Source organism: Schistocerca piceifrons, chromosome 10, assembly GCF_021461385.2.
Source record: "Schistocerca piceifrons isolate TAMUIC-IGC-003096 chromosome 10, iqSchPice1.1, whole genome shotgun sequence".
NCBI classification, from domain to species: domain Eukaryota; kingdom Metazoa; phylum Arthropoda; class Insecta; order Orthoptera; family Acrididae; genus Schistocerca; species Schistocerca piceifrons.
In genome coordinates this window covers 125878607-125898114 of record NC_060147.1, presented here as the reverse complement: position 1 = coordinate 125898114, position 19508 = coordinate 125878607, and the positions used below count along the sequence as shown (strand labels likewise).

The following is a 19508-nucleotide window of genomic DNA, read 5'->3' as shown; positions in this document are numbered from 1 at the left end:
GGTAGCCTCTATTTGACTTCTCGGTTAGAAATAAAACCCCTAAGGAGACGAAAAAGGGGATGAAAATTGTTATGAAAATATTTCCTTACAAAAGCATTTTTAAACCTAAATATATGAAAATTTGTATTTGGCTTCAGCGTTTTTGGAAATCAAGCCCTGAGGACGTGAAAGACAAACTTGAACCTAGAACTATGAAAATTGGTATTTTGTTTCTCGATCAGAAATTAAAAAAAAAACCTGTTTCAGCATTTTTGAAAAGTCTACCTCTGAAGGGGCGAAATAGTGGGTGAAAGATTTTTAAATAAATTATTATTAAAGAACTACTAAAACACTTTAAAACTGTATCTATGTAAACTGGTATCTGAGTTTTCAGTTAGAAATAAAAAAAATACATGTCTCCGTGTTTCTGGAAATTCAACCCATTATGGGACGAAATAGAGGATCAAAATATTTATGAAAATATTTCGCTATACTATAATATTTTGAACCTAATCTACGAAAATTAGTGTTTAACTTAACGGTTACAAATAAAGAAATATCTGTTAGGGGAAATATCACCACAAGAAGTCAACAGGCAGGATTAATAGAAACCTCCAGAAATGCTTTTTTGTTAGAAGTACATTTGGGAAATACTATGTTTATTATGCCTTAATTAGGTTGAAAAGTTTAGAAGGAGTTGAAATTTGTAAACCAATCAAAGGAAGCTATTACACAGTCACCAAGACAAATTGGCTTTGTCATAATTGCATAGAAAAAGAAACAGCTCTTTAATACACTAATTTTTCAGTGGGTGTACTGTATGTTTACAACGTCATTTTTGTTGAAATTACTGTGCAAACGCGATCAAAGCAGAGGGTATTAAGCTAGTATTATATGTATCGTTATGTTTCAGTGTGTCTTATAGATAATTTTACACCATTGCTCCATCAGGTTGTATAATAAGCAACGCGTCCTGACCATAATTAAATCTGTGGTTTTGAAAAGGGCACGAGTCCACAAGAAGCAATTTTCCGGAAATCGATTAAAACTGTTTTTTGAAAGAGTTTTTGATTTATATATTTTTTAAGAATTTTTCATTAATGTATATATTTAACACCTATTGCGCACCTAAATTGCAGGTGATTATCTTTTTTTTGTTTTCGCAAAAAAAGTTTAAAGGTAGAGCACTTATGCCCTTTTAAACAAGAGGAAATTTGAATAATATAACTTTCTAAGAAAATGTGTTTTTATTTAATGTTGCATTTGAATATGTTAAAATTATACCAAAAAACCATTAATTATTTGCATTATCAATGAAAAATAACAAAATATGTGCATTATAATGTTATATTTGATATTCAGCCATCATTGAGTTCTTCCTCATGTGTCAGCCATTCACATATTTCTTCATAAAAGGGGAGATGCTCCTGTGAAATGTACTTTACCAACTTAACGGTTGATTGGACACTTGTTATAGTAAGCCTACTCTGTTGTGAGGAAATGTTTCCTACCTTAGCCACAGTAAAGTGGTGTACTTTTAACCCATCGATATGTTCATAAGCTTTTAACACACCTGGATTAAATTTTTCACACTGCAACATGAAATACTTTGATATATTAAAATCAATTTTGTCCTTTTTTGGCGCTCTATTTTCCAAAGATTCAGTAGACTTGGTTGTCTTTTTGTAAAATTTTGCCCACCACCCTTTATAATCAATACTGAACGATTTTTCATGCAGTACACTAGTAAATTTACATTTTGAACTTGATTCAGCTACTTTCATTGTATACTCTGTAGGCGAGCACACGATATCACTCCTTTTTTATATATCTTTTAATTGCCACAAAGTCATGGTCATCATCTGCTTGAAGAGTTTACTAAAATGGTCACGAGATAGCAGCAACGTAGTTGTTTTGAAAGGGGCATCAGTCCAGGACTAATGCCCTTTGAAAACACTCAACAAACTCATTGCCTTCCCCCGCCTATGTTAAGCATTGGACTGAGACAGTTTTCATACAAAACTATGTATCTACGTCTACAGATACCGAATCCACGCATAACTCAATATGGTGAAAAATGTGACTCGTACCCTTTTCAAAATAATTGATTCAATTATGACGTCGTGTCCCGATAGTTGGTGACGTTCACTAAACAAAAGAATATGTGGTATGTGCTATGTGACAGAACTATTTTATTTTAGCAGTTTATACAGTACTATTTTCTTCGATGCATTTTTTTGTGTACTGCAGATCTGAAGATGGTTAAATAATGTAGGAGAAACTAGTTATCAATAAGAAGAATCTTACCTGCGATTTTGATTAACAAAGAGTTTTTTTTCTGAATTCCCTACCTTCAATAAACACAGATCGCTTACATCCGACTCGACTATTTCAAATAACAACATAAGATAAATGAAAAGAAAACGTACCAACGCAGGTAGAACTCGCGCTCTTCTGTACAAACTTAATTATGTGTACAGAAACTTATTATTATTATTATTATTTCGTGTGGCTCAGTTATCAAGTGCGAGTGTTTCTATTGGAGGCCATTTCGGTCACGTGCTTGTCCTAACTTATCCCAGTTATCCAGCAGGGGAAAGACGATCTATAGTTTAACGTGGAACCCCAGCTACGCATTGTTTCTGGCGTCTCCTGGTTGAGAGGTGAAGGTCAAGTTAAAACGAAGACGGAAAAATGCATGGTCCACCCGAGATACAACCAACGCTTCCAGGCATAAGCTTTACAGCTTGACTGTCACAACCGACATAGAACAAAACGTAGTATCCTGCCTGAAACACAGACATAGGTGCTTCAATGAAATGAAGCTATTTGGTTCCAGAGACTTTTCCAAATTTGAAACATCATGTGTATAGACCGAAGAACCAAAGAAACTGGTACATCTGCCTAGTATTGTGTGGGGCCCCCGCGGGCATGCAGAAGTGCCGCAACATGCCATGGTATGGACTCGACTAATGTCTGAAGTACTGCTGGAGGGAACTGACACCATGAATCCTGCAGAGCTGTCCATAAATCCGTAAGAGTACGAGGGGTTGGAGATCTCTTCTGAATAGCACGTTGCAAGGCATCCCAGATATGCTCGATAATGTTCATGTCTGGGGAGTTTGGTGGCCAACGGAAGTGTTTAAATAAAGAGTGTTCCTGGAGCCACTCTATAGCGAATTTGGACGTGTGGGGTGTCGCATTGTCCTGCTGGAATTTCCCAAGTCCATCGGAATGCACAATGGACACGAGTCAATGCAGGTGATCAGAGAGGATCCTAACGTACGTGTCACCTGTCAGAGTCGTATCTAGACGTATCAGGAGTCCCATATCACTCCAACTGCACACGTCCCACACCATTGCAGAGCCTCCACCAACTTGAACAGCCCCTGCTGACATGCAGGGTCCATGGATTCATCAAGTTGTCTCCATACCCGTACACGTCCATCCGCTCGATGCGATTTGAAATGAGACCCAGGCAACATGTTTCCAGTTATCAACAATGCAATGTCGGTGTTGACGGGACCCGGCGAGGTGTAAAGGTTTGTGTCGTGCAGTCATCAAGGGTACACGAATGGGTCTTTGGCTCCGAAAGCCCATATCGATGATATTCCGTTGAATGGTTCGCACGCTGACACTTGTTGATGGCCCAGCACTGAAATCAGCAGCACTTTGCGGAGGGGTTGCACATCTGTCACGCTGAACGATTCTCTTCAAATGGTTCAAATGGCTCTGAGCACTATGGGACTCAACTGCTGAGGTCATTAGTCCCCTAGAACTTAGAACTAGTTAAACCTAACTAACCTAAGGACATCACAAACATCCATGCCCGAGGCAGGATTCGAACCTGCGACCGTAGCGGTCCTGCGGTTCCAGACTGCAGCGCCTTTAACCGCACGGCCACTTCGGCCGGCGGATTCTCTTCAGTCGTCGCTGGTCCTGTTCTTGCAGGATCTTTTTCCCGGCCATTTAGAGGTAGACTTTCCAAAAACGCTGAAACAGGTATTTTTTTCCAGACTGAAAAATTCTCATTCTGGAAACATCCCCCAGACTGTGGCTAAGCCATGTCTCCGCAATATCCTTTCTTTCAGGAGTGCTAGTTTTGCAAGGTTCGCAGGAGAGCTTCTGCAAAGTTTGGAGGGTAGGAGACGAGGTACTGGCAGAAGTAATGCTGTGAGGGAGGGGGGTTGAGTCGTGCTTGGTTAGCTCAGATGGTAGAGCACTTGACCGCGAAAGGCATTGGTCCCGAGTTCGAGTCTCGGTCCGGCACACAGTTTTAAGCTGCCAGGAAGTTTCAGGTACTTTTTTATTTCTGATCGAGAAACCAAACACCAGTTTTCATAGTTCTAGCTTCAACATTGCCTTTCACACCCTGTAATGGTACTTGAATTACGTAACCATTATGGTACCTCACCTGAACCTTCCGATACCAGTAATATTCTACGGTGTTTCTGTAAAGTAGTTAACATATTTCTGAGACAACATTCAAATTTTATTTCATTTGTGATGCATCGATATGTTTATATTGCAATGATATTATTCTTATGTGTATTCTTTCTTTTGTCACTATGATCTTTGACGTACTTGTAACTCTGATTTTTGGGCACGTAAGCGATAATTAGTTAGTTGTTAACTTGTTAGACAGTCGGACCTTGAGAAGGTCAAGTCTTGGACGTCATGTTGGAAAGACGCATAACGTAGTCAGCTTATAAAATGTGAACTTTAACAGTGACTGTGATGAAGATTTTTTCAAGTATGTTTTGTATTGTGAAGTGATGTTTGTGTTTACGTGATATTGCAATTAAAAGGAAGTGTAACTTAAATTTGGAGTGCTGATTGCTTTTTTTACACCACCATTGTCCTGCAAAAGTGTAATCTTCAAGAATGATTTGTGAAGCGCATCTACAAAACTATTGAATATAGCATAATAAAACCTAGGCCTCTTTGCATCCGAGCTTGGAATCATAACCACCTAGATTTTCAACGATTGATCCATGATTTTACGACGAGACCAGCGTGGGAAACACAAAAAGAAGAGTGCCTAGTTTTTTGATTATTGCATGAAATGACTTTATTAACAGTGCCCTAATGACACCTGCCACATAATAACTTTGTTGTTGCCCGAAAATGCAGTATGTAGCAGCGTGAGCAACACCACTATCGTTATTAAATGCTGACCTTTGTTGTGGTAGGGTTGTTAGAACCCTTAGGGCTTGAATTTCCAAAAACACTGAAAAACGTATTTTTTTTTTAAATTTGTGATCAACAAACCACATACAAATTTTCATAGATCCTGATATTCACGGTACACTCCTGACAGTATTAGTTAGCCTGTGTGTTCTATAAGGGGTGATCAAAAAGGATACGTTTGAGGGCGTTGCTGCCGCGTATGTCCAACGTAGGGAGACTCCGATGCGGGTATATAAGTACCGACACGTCGGCAAGGGTATAGTGTGACATTTGTGTGAGGTAAATGCGAAAACGTGAACTGTGGCGATGCTATTACCAAATGCATCCAAACAGGAGCAACGCCCTGTTATTCTTTTCTTGGCTACCTGACGATAAAGACCGCCAGGCATCCATTGGAGAACGAAGAATGTGTGTGGGACAGTATGCCTGTCGAAAATCGAAGTTGTGTAATGGTACGCCAAGTGGTGCGGTTGCTTCATGACAACGCACCTCCAAATGTCGCAAATGTCGTAACACAGAAGTCACGCAAACCCAAGTGGGATACACTCCAGTACCCGCCCTACAGTCCTGATCTCTCCCCATGCGATTATCACACCTTGGACCCCCTAGAAAGGGCCCTGAAGGGTCGATGATTGCTGTCGGACGAGCATTTGCATCACGCAGTTACGGACTTCTTCACGCAGCAGGACTCGCTGATTTACTACGAGGATATCTTCACCCTGGTGCGTCAGTGGGACCGTTGCCTGAAAACTCACCCTGATTTTGCCTGACTGGCGTACCGATTCTGGACTGTACAGCTTTCGAATGGGAACTTTTGATCACCCCTTATACTAGAAGGTAACAAAAAAAAACCGAACTTATTTTTTAAACATATTTATACACTTTTTAAGCAGAAACCTTCAGTCCTCTTCAAAATACCCTGCGCTTGCACTAATACACTTCTGTAATCTTTTCATCTAGCAGGGTCGTTCAGTAAGCACTGCCCCACTTTTTTTAAAGCCATTAACACACATAGACAAACGTCCTTCCTTCTCTAGATTGTCGCACAGATGACAAAATGGTAGATATCGAAATAGATGACAGAGGGATAGAAAAACAAAATCGCTCAAAAGAGGAAAGGCCGCTGGACCTGATGGGATACCAGTTGGATTTTACACAGAGTACGCAAAGGAACCTGCCCCCCTTCTTGCAGCGGTGTACCATGGGTCTCTAGAAGAGAGTAGCGTTCCAAAAGATTGGAAAAAGGCACAGGTCATCCCCGTTTTTGAGAAGGGACGTCGAACAGATGTGCAGAACTATAGACCTATATCACTAACGTCGATCAGTTGTAGAATTTTGGAACACGTATTATCTTCGAATATAATGACTTTTCTGGGGACTAGAAATCTACTCTGTAGGTATCAGCATAGGCTTCGAAAAAGACGATCGTGTGAAACCCAGCTTGCGCTATTCGTCCGCGAGACTCAGAGGGCCATAGACACGGGATTCCCAAGTAGATGCCGTGTTTCTCGACTTCCGGAAGGCGTTCGATACAGTTCCACACAGTCGTTTAATGAACAAAGTAAGAGCATATGGACTATCACACAAATTGTTTGATTGAGTTGAAGAGTTCCTAGATAACAGAACGCAGCATGCCATTCTCAATGGAGAATGATTTCAGGTGTGTCGCAGGGAAGTGTCGTAGGACCGTTGCTATTCACAATATACATAAATGACCTTGTGGATAATATCGGAAGTTGACTGAGGCTATTTGCGGATGATGCTGTAGTATATCGAGGTTGTAACAATGGAAAAGTGTACTGAAATGCAGGAAGATCTGCAACAAATTGACGCTTGGCGTAGGGAATGGCAATTGGATCTCAATGTAGACAAGTGTAATGTGCTGCGAATACACACAAAGAAAGATCCTTTATCATTTACCTACAATAGAGCAGGTCAGCAACTGGAAGCATTTAATTCCATAAATTATCTGGGAGTAGGCATTAGGAGTGATAAAATGGAATGATCATATAAAGTTGATCGTCGGTTAAGCAGATGCCAGACTGAGGTTCATTCGAAGAATGCTAAAGAAATGCAATCCGAAAACAAAGGAAATAGATTATAGTACACTACTTGAATATTGCTCACCAGTGTGGGATCCGCAGCAGATAGGGTACATAGAAGAGATAAAGAAGATCCAACGGAGAGCAGCGCGCTTCGTTACAGGATCATTTAGTAATCGCGAAAGCGTTACAGAGATGACAGATAAACTCCAGTGGAAGACTCTGAAAGAGAGACGCTCAGTGGATCGGTACGGGCTTTCGTTGAAGTTTCGAGAACATACCTTCACCGGGGAGTCAAGCAGTATATTGCTCCCTCCTACGTATATCTCGTGAAGAGACCGTGAGGATAAAATCAGAGAGATTAGAGCCCACACAGAGGCATACCGACAATCTTTCTTTCTATGAACATTTAGAGACTGGAATAGACAGGAGAGCCGATAGAGGTACTCAGGGTACCCTCCGCCACACACCGTAAGGTGGCTTGCGGAGTATGGATGTAGATGTAGATACATTTCCGTAATCTTTTCATCCACGAGAGTGGTTCAATAAGTAATGCCCCAGTTTTTTTAACAGCCATTAATATAAATTCTTGTTGGTGCTTCACATCTTATGTTTAATCTGTGCGCTGGTGAAGTTTCGAACCGTTCTCGCAGAAGTCAGAGCCGTAGTACAACGTCATAATGGAAACCGTGGTGATCATCCACAAACGTTTGTGTGCAGTGTATGGCGATGCTGCAGCTGACAAGGATGCAGTTGGGTGATGGGTAAAGAAAGTTACAGCCTCAGGAAATGCAGAAACAGGGCTCCAGTGTCAGCCACGCTCGGGACGTCCTGTCACAGCCACTGCTCCAGATATACTGAATCGTGCGGATGCCATTATTCGTGCCGACCGGAGCATCACAACTCGATAATTGGGTCTACAGTTGTCGTTCATCATTGGAAGTGCGACTGCAGTGATCGAGACTCTCGGACATTCGAAGTGGTTCTCACTATAGATTCCACGAATGCTCACAGCGGACCATAAGATTCGAAGAAAGGCCATTTCATCTGAATTGTTAGGGCGTTTTGAGACCGACGGAGAGGCCTTTCTGTCACGGATCGTTATGGGGGACGAAAGCTGGGTGCACCACTTCGCGCTGGAAATAAAAAGGCAGTCAATAGAGTGGCATCGCCACAAAAGAAGAAAGTCAAGACAACCCCCTCTGCCGGAAAAGTCATGGTGACAGTCTTCTGGGATTGTGAGGGTGTCATTCTCGTGGAATTGATGCCAAGAGGGTGAACCATCACTTCATAGGCATACGTCAAGACTCTGAATAAACTCAAGAACCGTTTCCGACGTGTTTGGACATGAATCCAGCTGAAATCATGCTCTAACACGATAATGCACGCCCACGCACAAGTCTGGGAACCCGGGAACACATCGCCAAATTGGGTTGGACATCACTGCCTCATCCATCCTACAGTCCAGACCTGGCACCCTCTGATTTTCATCTCTTTGGGCCACTTAAAGATTCTCTAGGCGTAACACACTTTGAACATGACGAGAGTGTCAGTCACGCAGTGAAAACATGTCTACGCCCACAGGACAAGAGCTTTTATCAGCAGGGAATAACATGCTCTTCCACAACGTTGGCGTACGGCCATAGAACGTGATGGGGACTACGTAGAGCAGTAGGACATGGACAAGACATGTATATTGTCGCCAATTTCTGAATCTTAACCATAAAAAATGTTCTGAGAAAAAAAATGTGGTGCATTACTAATTGAACGACTCTCGTATTTCTCAAAATATTGTTGAAATTTATCTTCTATAATGTTTGAGAGCACCTCCATCGTTTTTTATTCACCTCAGCAAAATCAACAAAACGTTTTCCTTTCATGTCTCATTTCATTCAAGGAAACAAAAAAAAAGTCGAATGGGGAAAGGTGGGATGAGTATGGGGAATGAGAAACAGGTGTAATTCCATTTTTGGTCAAGAACTGCCGTACCGACAGGGGTGTGTGAGCTGGGGCATTGTCATGATGGTAAAACCTGTCACCCGACAGCCAAAAAATCAGGCCGCTTCCGCGTCGCAATGTTGCGGAATCTTTGCAAAACTTCCAAGCCTAGTTCACTGTCTGGCCCGTATGGAACAAACTCTGAATGGACGATACTTCTCACATAAAAAAAAAATCATCATTGTCGTAATGTGTGATTCCACCTAACGAGCTTTGTTAGGGCGAGGCAAACTTAAAGTCTTCCATTGGTATGACTGTTATTCTGATTATGGATCGTAAGCATAGCACGAAGTTTCGTCCTCTGTGTTAATTTTTAGAGAATAGTTTCAACCATTTCGGGACTCTTCTTCCAAAGCATGCTTTCACGTGACCTCGTTTTTGTTTAGCGGTCAGCAGTCGTAGTACGAATGTGGAAGCCAAACTTCTCATTCCCAAATCCTCTGGCACAGCTCACTCCCAATAGCTCCACACTGTCTTCAGTGTTAAAAGTCTCTTCGGGTTTGCTACCGGATCCTAAAATCAACTTGACTCGATATTTCGGCGATCCAACTGGTCGCCATCTTCAGGAAAATGATGCTTCTGCTGATGAGACCTGCTGAGAACTGACGCCAGGCTGCAAATCGACGTCCTATATAGGCCACCGTTCAGTACACGGCGCATGCGCCGCCCATCACGGTTTCTGCCCTCCAAGACAGGGAGGTGGCGCCGCCCTTAGTGAAACCCTGCTGGCAACGATATATCGCACTCAGGGCCGCACCGAAGAACGTTCAGTTTTGATGCGAGATAATGCAGGATTCCACGTCTTGCTAAGAGGAAACCCATTGTCTCTGTTGATTAAATTATCAGCCAACCTAATTTCAATCGCCTCTTTATAAACACTGTTCCAAAAACCGGAAATGTTGGCAACCACACCAGTTTCCTCAAATTTCATATTGTGTCCCTCATTTAGGCAGTGTTCTGCTACCGCCGATTTTTCCGGCTGTTGTAGCCTCGTGTGACGACGATCTTCCACACACCTGTCATGCACTGTACGAATAGAACGGCCAACGTAAGCTTTCCCACATTGACACGGAATTTTGTACACCCAGGTTTCCTAAGCTCCAAATCATCCTTCACAGAGCCGAGCAGAGCCCTAATCTTAGAAGGTGGACGGAACACACTCTTAATGTTAAAATTCCTTAAAATTCGTCCAATCTTAAACGATAATCCTCCAGCATAAGGAAGAAAGGCCACAGATCCATCATCCTCTTCGTACACCTCCGGAGATGGTCCAAACTCCATAGCCCGACGAAACTGCTTCTCGGTGTATCCATTTTCCTTAAAAACAGTCATCAAATGCTCAAGTTCTTGAGTTAAGCTGTCTGCGTCGGAAATGGCATATTCTCTCCGTACCAAAGCCCTAAGGACGCCATTGCGTTGGTGTGGTGGATGACAACTCTTAGGATGCAGATACCAATCTGTGTGTGTAGGCTTTCGGTGAACACTGTGTGCCAAAGTTCCATCTGTTTTTTTATAAACCATTACGTCTAAAAATGGAAGCATCCCATCATTTTCAACCTCCATAGTAAATTTAATGCGGGGATGAAGACAGTTGAAGTGGTCCAAAAATCTGTTAAGAGCATCACGTCCATGCGGCCAGACGAAGAAGGTATCGTCCACGTGGTCCGTCGTCAATCTTCACCGATGATTTCACGAATGTTTTCAACAGTTTCATGTGTTCGAGCCGTGGAAGGACGACCAGAACGAGGAAATGGGAAAACCACTCAAATACTCCAATTTTCCCTATAGCATCGTCCCTGCAAGCCGTTTATAACATATCAGGAGTTTCTGTTCCAGCTTTTCAAGCAACAAGCAGAATTTCACCCTCGCACACTGTTCACGAAAATCAGCCATTATAACGGCGACAATCACACAAAACATTTGTCACTATAAATTCTGCCGATACTAAAGTGCGCGTCATTTATGACGGCGGCCGAGTTTAGGTTCGTTCTGCGCATCTGACGTCACAAAACACAGTCAGCCAATGAACAGAGAACGACGTTGCCAGAGCTCGACTGCAGTGCAGAGCACGGACGAGTGTCTTTAGTTTTAGAATCGTTCAGTCATAAATAAAGTAATTGAACAAAAACCGTGTCTTGATAGCAGACTTAACTTTATAGAAAGTTTGGAAAAAGCATTATTTATACCAATTGCTTCATATTCTATTAATTAATTAAACCAAACAAGCAATAAGCCTCCTAATTCAGGCGATAGCAAGGAAAGGTGTTTGTATCATTCTCACTAACCGCTTTTTCATAATAAAGAACAGCGGTAATTGTTATTTCCTGTTGTACTTCAGCGAAACGTGAGTAATTCATAGTCATACCAACAGTGTTTGTCGGTATTTTGCGCGATATTTTAAAGTCCTCTGGGAGATGCATTGAATGACGAGCTGCATTAGTGTAATGGTTAAAGTGTATGGCTGCTAAGGGAAAGTTCTGAGTTCAAACGTTGTTGGGTACTTATATTTTGTTTATTTAAAAACAATATCGAAGTATCTTACTTCATAAATTTTATTCGTTTGAATGAAATTTTTTTAAATTTCTAGTGGCAACTAAAATCGACCATATGGAAATTATACGCTATGGACTTTTACCTCTGCAAACTCTTCAAAATTTCGTGCAATGGTTTACTACATCTAATGCTGCACAATAACTGCGTTGAACATCGAAACAAAATTAAGTCATTTATTGGGGGAAGGTATCAGTCAAGAAGATGTGTAAAAATCAAATTTTTGGGCCAAATAGTTTTTATGAAATCGAATGATAAAGTGTGTCAAAGCAGTCGAAACACCATGTGTCTGCACAGGCGACCAGTGCATTGATGACAAAATCGCGCACATCGCGGAATGCGGGGAGCACGTCTGTGTAGCAGCAAAAGGGTTAATGCGGCCGTGGTGGCTTTACTTCATAAACTGCGCACTCCCCCCTAAACGTAAGTTTGCGAACTATACTATGGCGGCAGGCCGGAGTAGCCGAGCGGTTCTAGGCGCTTCAGTCTGAAACCGCGTGACCGCTACAGTCGCAGGTTCGAATCCTGCCTCGGGCATGGATGTGTGTGATGTCCTTAGGTTAGTTAGGTTTAAGTAGTTCTAAGTTCTAGGGCACTGATGACCACAGATGTTAAGTCCCACAGTGCTCAGAGCCATTTTTTTATGCTACGGCGCTGCTTCTCTTGGCGCGTATAACTGGCAACGCAGCAATCGCCTGCGTCTGGTCTGGCATGCGCGAACCGCCAAGATAAAAGAATTGAGCTGCTGTCTTGACTTTCTTCAGCGACGGCGCTCGGCCTATTGACGATGGTATGTTCGCGCTATACGCTGCTAGCGGCAAAACGCGGTACTAGAAAAGCTCTGACAGAGAAAAAATTAGTTTGGTTTCTTTTGGCTGCCCTGTCGTACACGCCTGCTTGAATGGTCGTTTGGTTGCCACTTAGCCCAGTGAGTTTGTCATTTCTGATGGAATGTTATCTATCGCTTCTGCGTGACGACACGTGATTTGAGTTGTTGGTCCACAGGTGACAGCCAGTGCGTGCCCGAGTGTCCCGGCGGCTGCGGAACTGGTGGGCGCTGCACAGCCCCCAATAGCTGCGTCTGCGACCCCGGCTTCCGGAAGGCACCCAACCACATTGGCTGTGAGCCCGTCAGCTGTGCAAAAGGGTACGTCCTACCAGGTGACTTTTACTAGACTAATCATGTCTCCTGCCAACGGTCTTGCAGCAGTGGTGACGCCGGTTCCCGTCCAATGACTGAAGCGCTTTCGGGCCTGGCTAGCACTTGGATGGGTGACCGTCCTGCCTGCCGAGCGCTGGGGGTGCACTCAGCCCTTGAGAGGGGAATTGAGGAGCTACTTGAGTGAAAAGTAGCGGCAGCAGCCACGAAAACTGACAACAGTCGAGAGAGCGGTATTCTAACCACACGTCCTTCCGTATCTGCATCCAGTGACACCCATAGGTGAGGATGACACGGCGGTCGGACGGTATCTTTAGGGCCACCCAAGGTCATTTCGGATGGCGATTCGTTGGATTTGGTTTGTAATGATATCGCCTACTGATGTTCCAAATAAAACCTGAAGCTTCACCACTGAGCCCATTAGCTGTCAATCATAGGACAGTCTCCCCAGGTTTTGGAAATTTGTGGTAAGATTGTGTGGAATCAAACTGGTAGTGTCATCGGTCCCCGAAGCTTACACACTACGTATGTTGAAACTTCATGGCAGATTAAAACTGTGTGCCGGACAGAGAATCGAACTCGGGACCTTGGCCTATCGCGAGCAAGTGCTCAACCAACTGAGCTATGCAAGCACGAGTCACGGCCCGTCCTCACGGCTTTACTTCCGCCAGTACCTCGTCTCTGCTGTGAGGACGGTGCGTGAGTCGTGCTTGGGTAGCTCAGTTGGTAGAGCACTTGCCCGCGAAGGGCAAACGTCCCGATTTCGAGACTCGGTCCGGCACACAGTTTTAATCTGCCAGGAAGTTTCACATCAGCGCACACTCCACTGCAGAGTGAAAATCTCATTCTGGACTCCGTATGTTGTTCTTGTGGTCTTCAGTCCTGAGACTGGTTTGATGCAGCTTGTAATGGTACTTGAATTACGTAACCATGACAGCACCTCACCTCAACCTCTCGATACCAGCAATATTCTACTGTGTTTCAGTAAAATAGTTAACATATTTCTGTGACAACATTCAGATTTGATTTCATTAATGTAGAGGTACTTTGATACATCGATATGTTTATATTGCAATGATATTATTCTTATGTGTATTCTTTCTTTTATCACTATGACCTTTGACGTACTTGTAACTCTGATTTTTGGGCGCGTAAGCGGTTATTAGAGAGTCAAGTCTTGGTCGTCATGTTGAAAAGACGTAAACTGTAGTCAGTTTATGAAATGTAAACTTTAACAGTGAGGAAGATATTTTCAAGTATGTTTTATATTGTGAAGTGCTGGTGCAACAAAAGTAATAAAAAAGAAGGGTAACTTAAATTCGGTGTGCTGATTACTTTTTCACATCACCATTGTACTAACTTGCAAATGAATGGTTTATGAAACACATCTATAAAACTTTTGAATATAACAGAATAACACCTAGGCCTCTTTGCATCCGAGCTTGGAATCATCAACACCTAGATTTTCGACGATTCAGCCATGAGTTCACAACGAGACCAGCGTAGGAAACACGAAAAGATGAGTGCCTAGTTTATCCATTAGTCCAAGAAATGACTTTATTAACTGTGCTCCAATGACACCTGCCACATAATATAACTTTGTTGTTGCCCGAAAATGCAATATTTAGCAGCGTGAGCAACACTACAACCATAATTAATTTTTGACCTTTGTTGTGGTAGGGTTGTTAGAAGCTCTCCATGCTACTCTATCCTGTGCAAGCTTCTTCATCCCCCAGTACCTACTGCAAACTACATCCTTCTGAATCTGCTTAGTGTATTCATCTCTTGGTCTCCCTCAACGATTTTTACCCTCCACGCTGCCCTCCAATACTAAATTGGTGATCCCTTGATGCCTCAGAACATGTCCTACCAACCGGTCCCTTCTTCTAGTCAAGTTGTGCCACAAGCTCCTCTTCTCTCCAATTCTGTTCAATACCTCCTCATTAGTTATGTGATCTACCCATCTAATCTTCAGCATTCTTCTGTAGCACCACATTTCGAAAGCTTCTATTCTCTTCTTGTCCAAACTATTTATCGTCCATGTTTCACCTCCATACATGGCTACACTCCATACAAATACTTTCAGAAACGACCTCTTGACACTTAAATCTATACTCGATGTTAACAACTTTCTCTTCTTCAGAAACGCTTTCCTTGCCATTGCCAGTCTACATTTTATATCCTCTCTACTTCGACCATCATCAGTTATTGTGATCCTCAAATAGCAAAACTCCTTTACTACTTTAAGTGTCTCATTCCCTAATCTAATTCCCGCAGAATCACCCTTCTTAATTCGACTACATTCCATTACCCTCGTTTTGCTCTTGTTGATGTTCATCTTATACCCTCCTTTCAAGACACTGTCCATTCCGTTCAACTGCTCTTCCGAGTCCTTTGCTGTCTCTGACAGAATTACAATGTCATCGGCGAACCTCAATGTTTTTATTTCTTCTCCGTGGATTTTAATACCAACTCCGAACTTTCGTTTTCTTTACTACTTGTTCAAAATACAGATTGAATAGCATCGGGGAGAGGCTACAACCCTGTCTCACTCCTTTCCCAATCACTGCTTCCCTTTCATGTCCCTCGACTCTTATAACTGCCATGTGGTTTCTGTACAAATTATAAATAGCCTTTCGCTGCCTATATTTTACCCCTGTCACCTTCAGAATTACACTACGTAATCTAGCTTAAACTAACTTACGCTAAGGACAACAAACACACCCATGCCCGAGGGAAGACTCGAACCTCCGACCGGGGCAGCCGCGCGGCGCCAGGTTTCGCTTTAGGTCTGTGCCCATCAACTGTTTAACAGTGTATGTTGTCCCAAGTCTCTACTTAGTAGCCAAGTGAGTTAGTTAGTTAGGAGTTCCATATCATCAGAACGATGTTTTATCGAAATGATGTGGACGAGTCACTTTACAGCATATGTATACAGGATTAGTGTTAACATTAATGAACTCTTGTCATTTTATTCCTACTCGTGCAAATACACCAAAAATAAGTTTTTTTATTTTTTAATTTTATTTTACTGGCTGCCAGTTACCAGCAGAAGTTCGACCATGGGATACGAGGAGTTGTCAAGGAGAAATGATTTTCAATTAAATTTGAAACTTACTCCGCTACCTGCCAGACATTTTATGATATTGTGCAAGTCATAAAAAAATTTATTATTGTTTATTGAACTCCTTGCTGAGCCACTGATCGCCGTAACATAGGTTAATAAAGGTAATTTCTCCCTCTAGTGTTGTAGGTACGTACATCACTGTTCTTTTCAAATTGTGACGGATTATTTATGACGAATTTCGTTAGCGAAAATATGTGCTGTGACGGTGCACTTAAAGTGCCTAGCTCCTTGAAGAAGTACCTACATGACGTCACTGGGTGAACACCACGTTATTCTTTCTGATCGCTTTTGTGCAGTCACCACCTTTTTTCTAAGTAATTAGTTACCCCAAAAAATCATTCCGTGCGACATTATTGAGTGTAAACATGCAAAATATGCCGGTAGGTTGGTACGTTTGTTTCCAAGATTAGCAATTATACGAAGAGCAAAAGCAGCTGACGTTAATTGTTTGAGAAGGTCATGTTTTCATCAACACCCACATTCAAAAATTTAGTACATTCTACCTTACTATTGTTCATGTGCTACATCTTGTTGGTATGACTCTATTTGTTGTACAGAACTGAATGTAGCGTCCTTTCTTCCAAAATTTAGGGAGAGTCAGTTTTCAGAGAAACACTTAATAATTCTCTGGAGAACATCACGTACTAACTCTTCCGTTGCTTTCTCTCTAATGTGGTTTGATATAACGGTAATATTGTCTCCAAAAATCATAAATTTTGGTTGTTGGGTGTTAGGTGGAAAGCCATTCACATATTTAAGGAATAGGAGTGACCCAAAACAGCAGCCTGTGTGACTCCCTTTGTGATCTTTTTCCCCAGTAACTAAAATTTTCCCCCCTGCTGACATCGTCCAAATTATTAAGCACAACCTTTTGCATTCTGTTTGTCAAGTATCATTCAAGCCAGCAATGCATAAAAACATCAATTCCACAAAACTTGAATTTTTCTAAGAGAGTACCATGATCTACACAGTCGAAGGTCTTGAAAACATCACAAAAAATACCAACTGGCGTTATGTTATTATTTGAGGTTTGTACCGTTTGAATGTATAGTTAGGATTCTCAGTCGAGAAACCTTTCTGTGATCCAAACTGTGATACGCTACGTAGATTATTTTCACTTAAGTGTGCGACCAGTCTTAAGTGCATTACTTTTCTGAATATTTTGGAAACAGATGTCAGCCAGTAAACTGGAAGATACACTATATGATCAAGAGTATCCGGACACCCCAAAAACATACGTTTTTCATATTAGGAGCATTTTGCTGACACTTACTGCCAGGTACTCTATATCAACGACCTCAGTAGTCATTAGACATTAGAGAGAGAAGAATGGGGCGCTCCGCGGATCTCATGGACTTCGAATGTGGTCAAGTGACTGGTGTCATACACCTGTACGCGAGATTTCCATACTCCTAAACATCCCTAGGACCAGTGTTTCCGATGTGATAGTGAAGTGGAAACGTGAAGGGACACGTACAGCGCAGAACCGTACAGACCGACCTCGTCTGTTGACTGACAGAGACCGCCGACAGTTGAAGAAGGTCGTAATGTATAAGAGGCAGACAGCTGTACAGACCATCACACAGGAATTCCAAACTGCATCAGGATCCACTGCAAGTACTATGACAGTTAGGTGGGAGGTGCGAAAACTTGGATTTCATGATCGAGCAGCTGCTCATAAGCCCAACATCACGCCAGTAAATACCAAACGACGCCTCGCTTCATGCAAGGACCGTAAACATTGAACGATTGAACTGTGGAGAAACGTCGTGTGGAGTGACGAATCACGGCATACAATGTGGCGATCCGATGGCAGGTTGTGGATATGGCGAATGCCAGGTGAATATACTGTAGCGTGTGTGGTGCCAACTTTAAAATTCGGAGGCGGTGGTGTTATACTGTGGTCGTGTTTTTCATGGAGGGTCTTGCACCCCTTGTTTTTTTTACGTGGCACTATAACAGCACGGGCCTAAATTGATGTTTTAAGCACCTTCTTGCTTCCCGTTGTTGAAGAGCAATTCGGGGATCGCGATAACATCTTTCAACATGACGAGCACCCGTTCATAATGCAAGGCCTGTGGCGGAGTGGTTACACGGCAACAACATTCCCGTAATGGACTGGCCTGCACAGAGTCCTGACCTCAATCCTACAGAACAGCTTTGGGATGTTTTGGAACGCTGCCTTCGTGCCAGGCCTCACCAACTGACATCGATACCTCTCCTCAGTGTAGCACTCCGTGAAGAATGGGCTGCCATTCCCCAAGAAACCCTCCAGCACCTGATTGAACGTGTGCCTGTGAGAATGGAAGGTGTCATCAAGGCTAACGGTGGGCCAACACCATAATCAATTCCAGCATTCCGATGGAGGGCGCCACGAACTTGTAAGTCATTTTCAGCCAGATGTCCGGATAATTTTGATTGTTGTTGTTGTTGTTGTGGTCTTCAGTCCTGAGACTGGTTTGATGCAGTTCTCCATGCTACTCTATCCTGGGCAAGCTTCTTCATCTCCCGGTACCTACTACAACCTACATCCTTCCGAATCTGCTTAGTGTATTCATCTCTTGGTCTCCCTCTACGATTCTTACCCTCCACGCTGCCCTCCAATGCTACATTTGTGATCCCTTGATGCCTCAAAACATGTCCTAGCAACCGATCCCTTCTTCTAGTCAAGTTGTGCCACAAACTCCTCTTCTCCCCAATTCTATTCAATGCCTCCTCAATTCTTATATGACCTACCCATCTAATCTTCAACATTCTTCTGTAGCACCACATTTCGAAAGTTTCTATTCTCTTCTTGTCCAAACTATTTCTCGTCCACGTTTCACTTCCATACATGGCTACACTCCATACAAATACTTTCAGAAACGACTTCCTGACATTTAAATCTACACTCGATGTTAACAAATTTTTCTTCTTCAGAAGCTCTTTCCTTGCCATTGCCAGTCTACATTTTATATCCTCTCTACTTCGACCATCATCAGTTACTTTGTTCCCCAAATAGCAAAACTCATTTACTACTTGAAGTGTCTCATTTCCTAATCTAATTCCCTCACCATCACGCGACTTAATTCGACTACATTCCATTACCCTCGTTTTGCTTTTGTTGATCTTCATCTTATATCCTCCTTTCAAGACACTGTCCATTCCGTTCAACTGCTCTTCCACGTCCTTTGCTGTCTCTGACAGAATTACAATGTCATCGGCGTACCTTGAAGTTTTTATTTCTTCTCCATGGATTTTAATACCTACTCCGAATTTTTCTTTTGTTTCCTTTACTGCTTGCTCAATATACAGATAGAATAACATGGGGGAGAGGCTACAACCCTGTCTTACTCCCTTCCCAACCACTGCTTCCCTTTCATGCCCCTCTTATAACTGCCATCTGGTTTCTGTACAACTTGTAAATAGCCTTTCGCTCCCTGTATTTTACCAGTGCAACATTCAGAATTTGAAAGAGAGTATT

The 19508-nt window shown here is 42.5% G+C and overlaps 1 protein-coding gene across 1 annotated transcript in view; it reads left to right on the top strand.

The window, feature by feature from the left end:
* The window catches only part of LOC124718927, a 153949-nt gene that overhangs the window by 72596 nt on the left and 61845 nt on the right, over positions 1-19508 (top strand). Inside the window, exon 5 of the mRNA XM_047244581.1 lies at positions 12765-12906. Within this exon, the coding sequence (XP_047100537.1) occupies positions 12765-12906 (142 nt within the window). The remainder of the gene's footprint in view (positions 1-12764; positions 12907-19508) is intronic.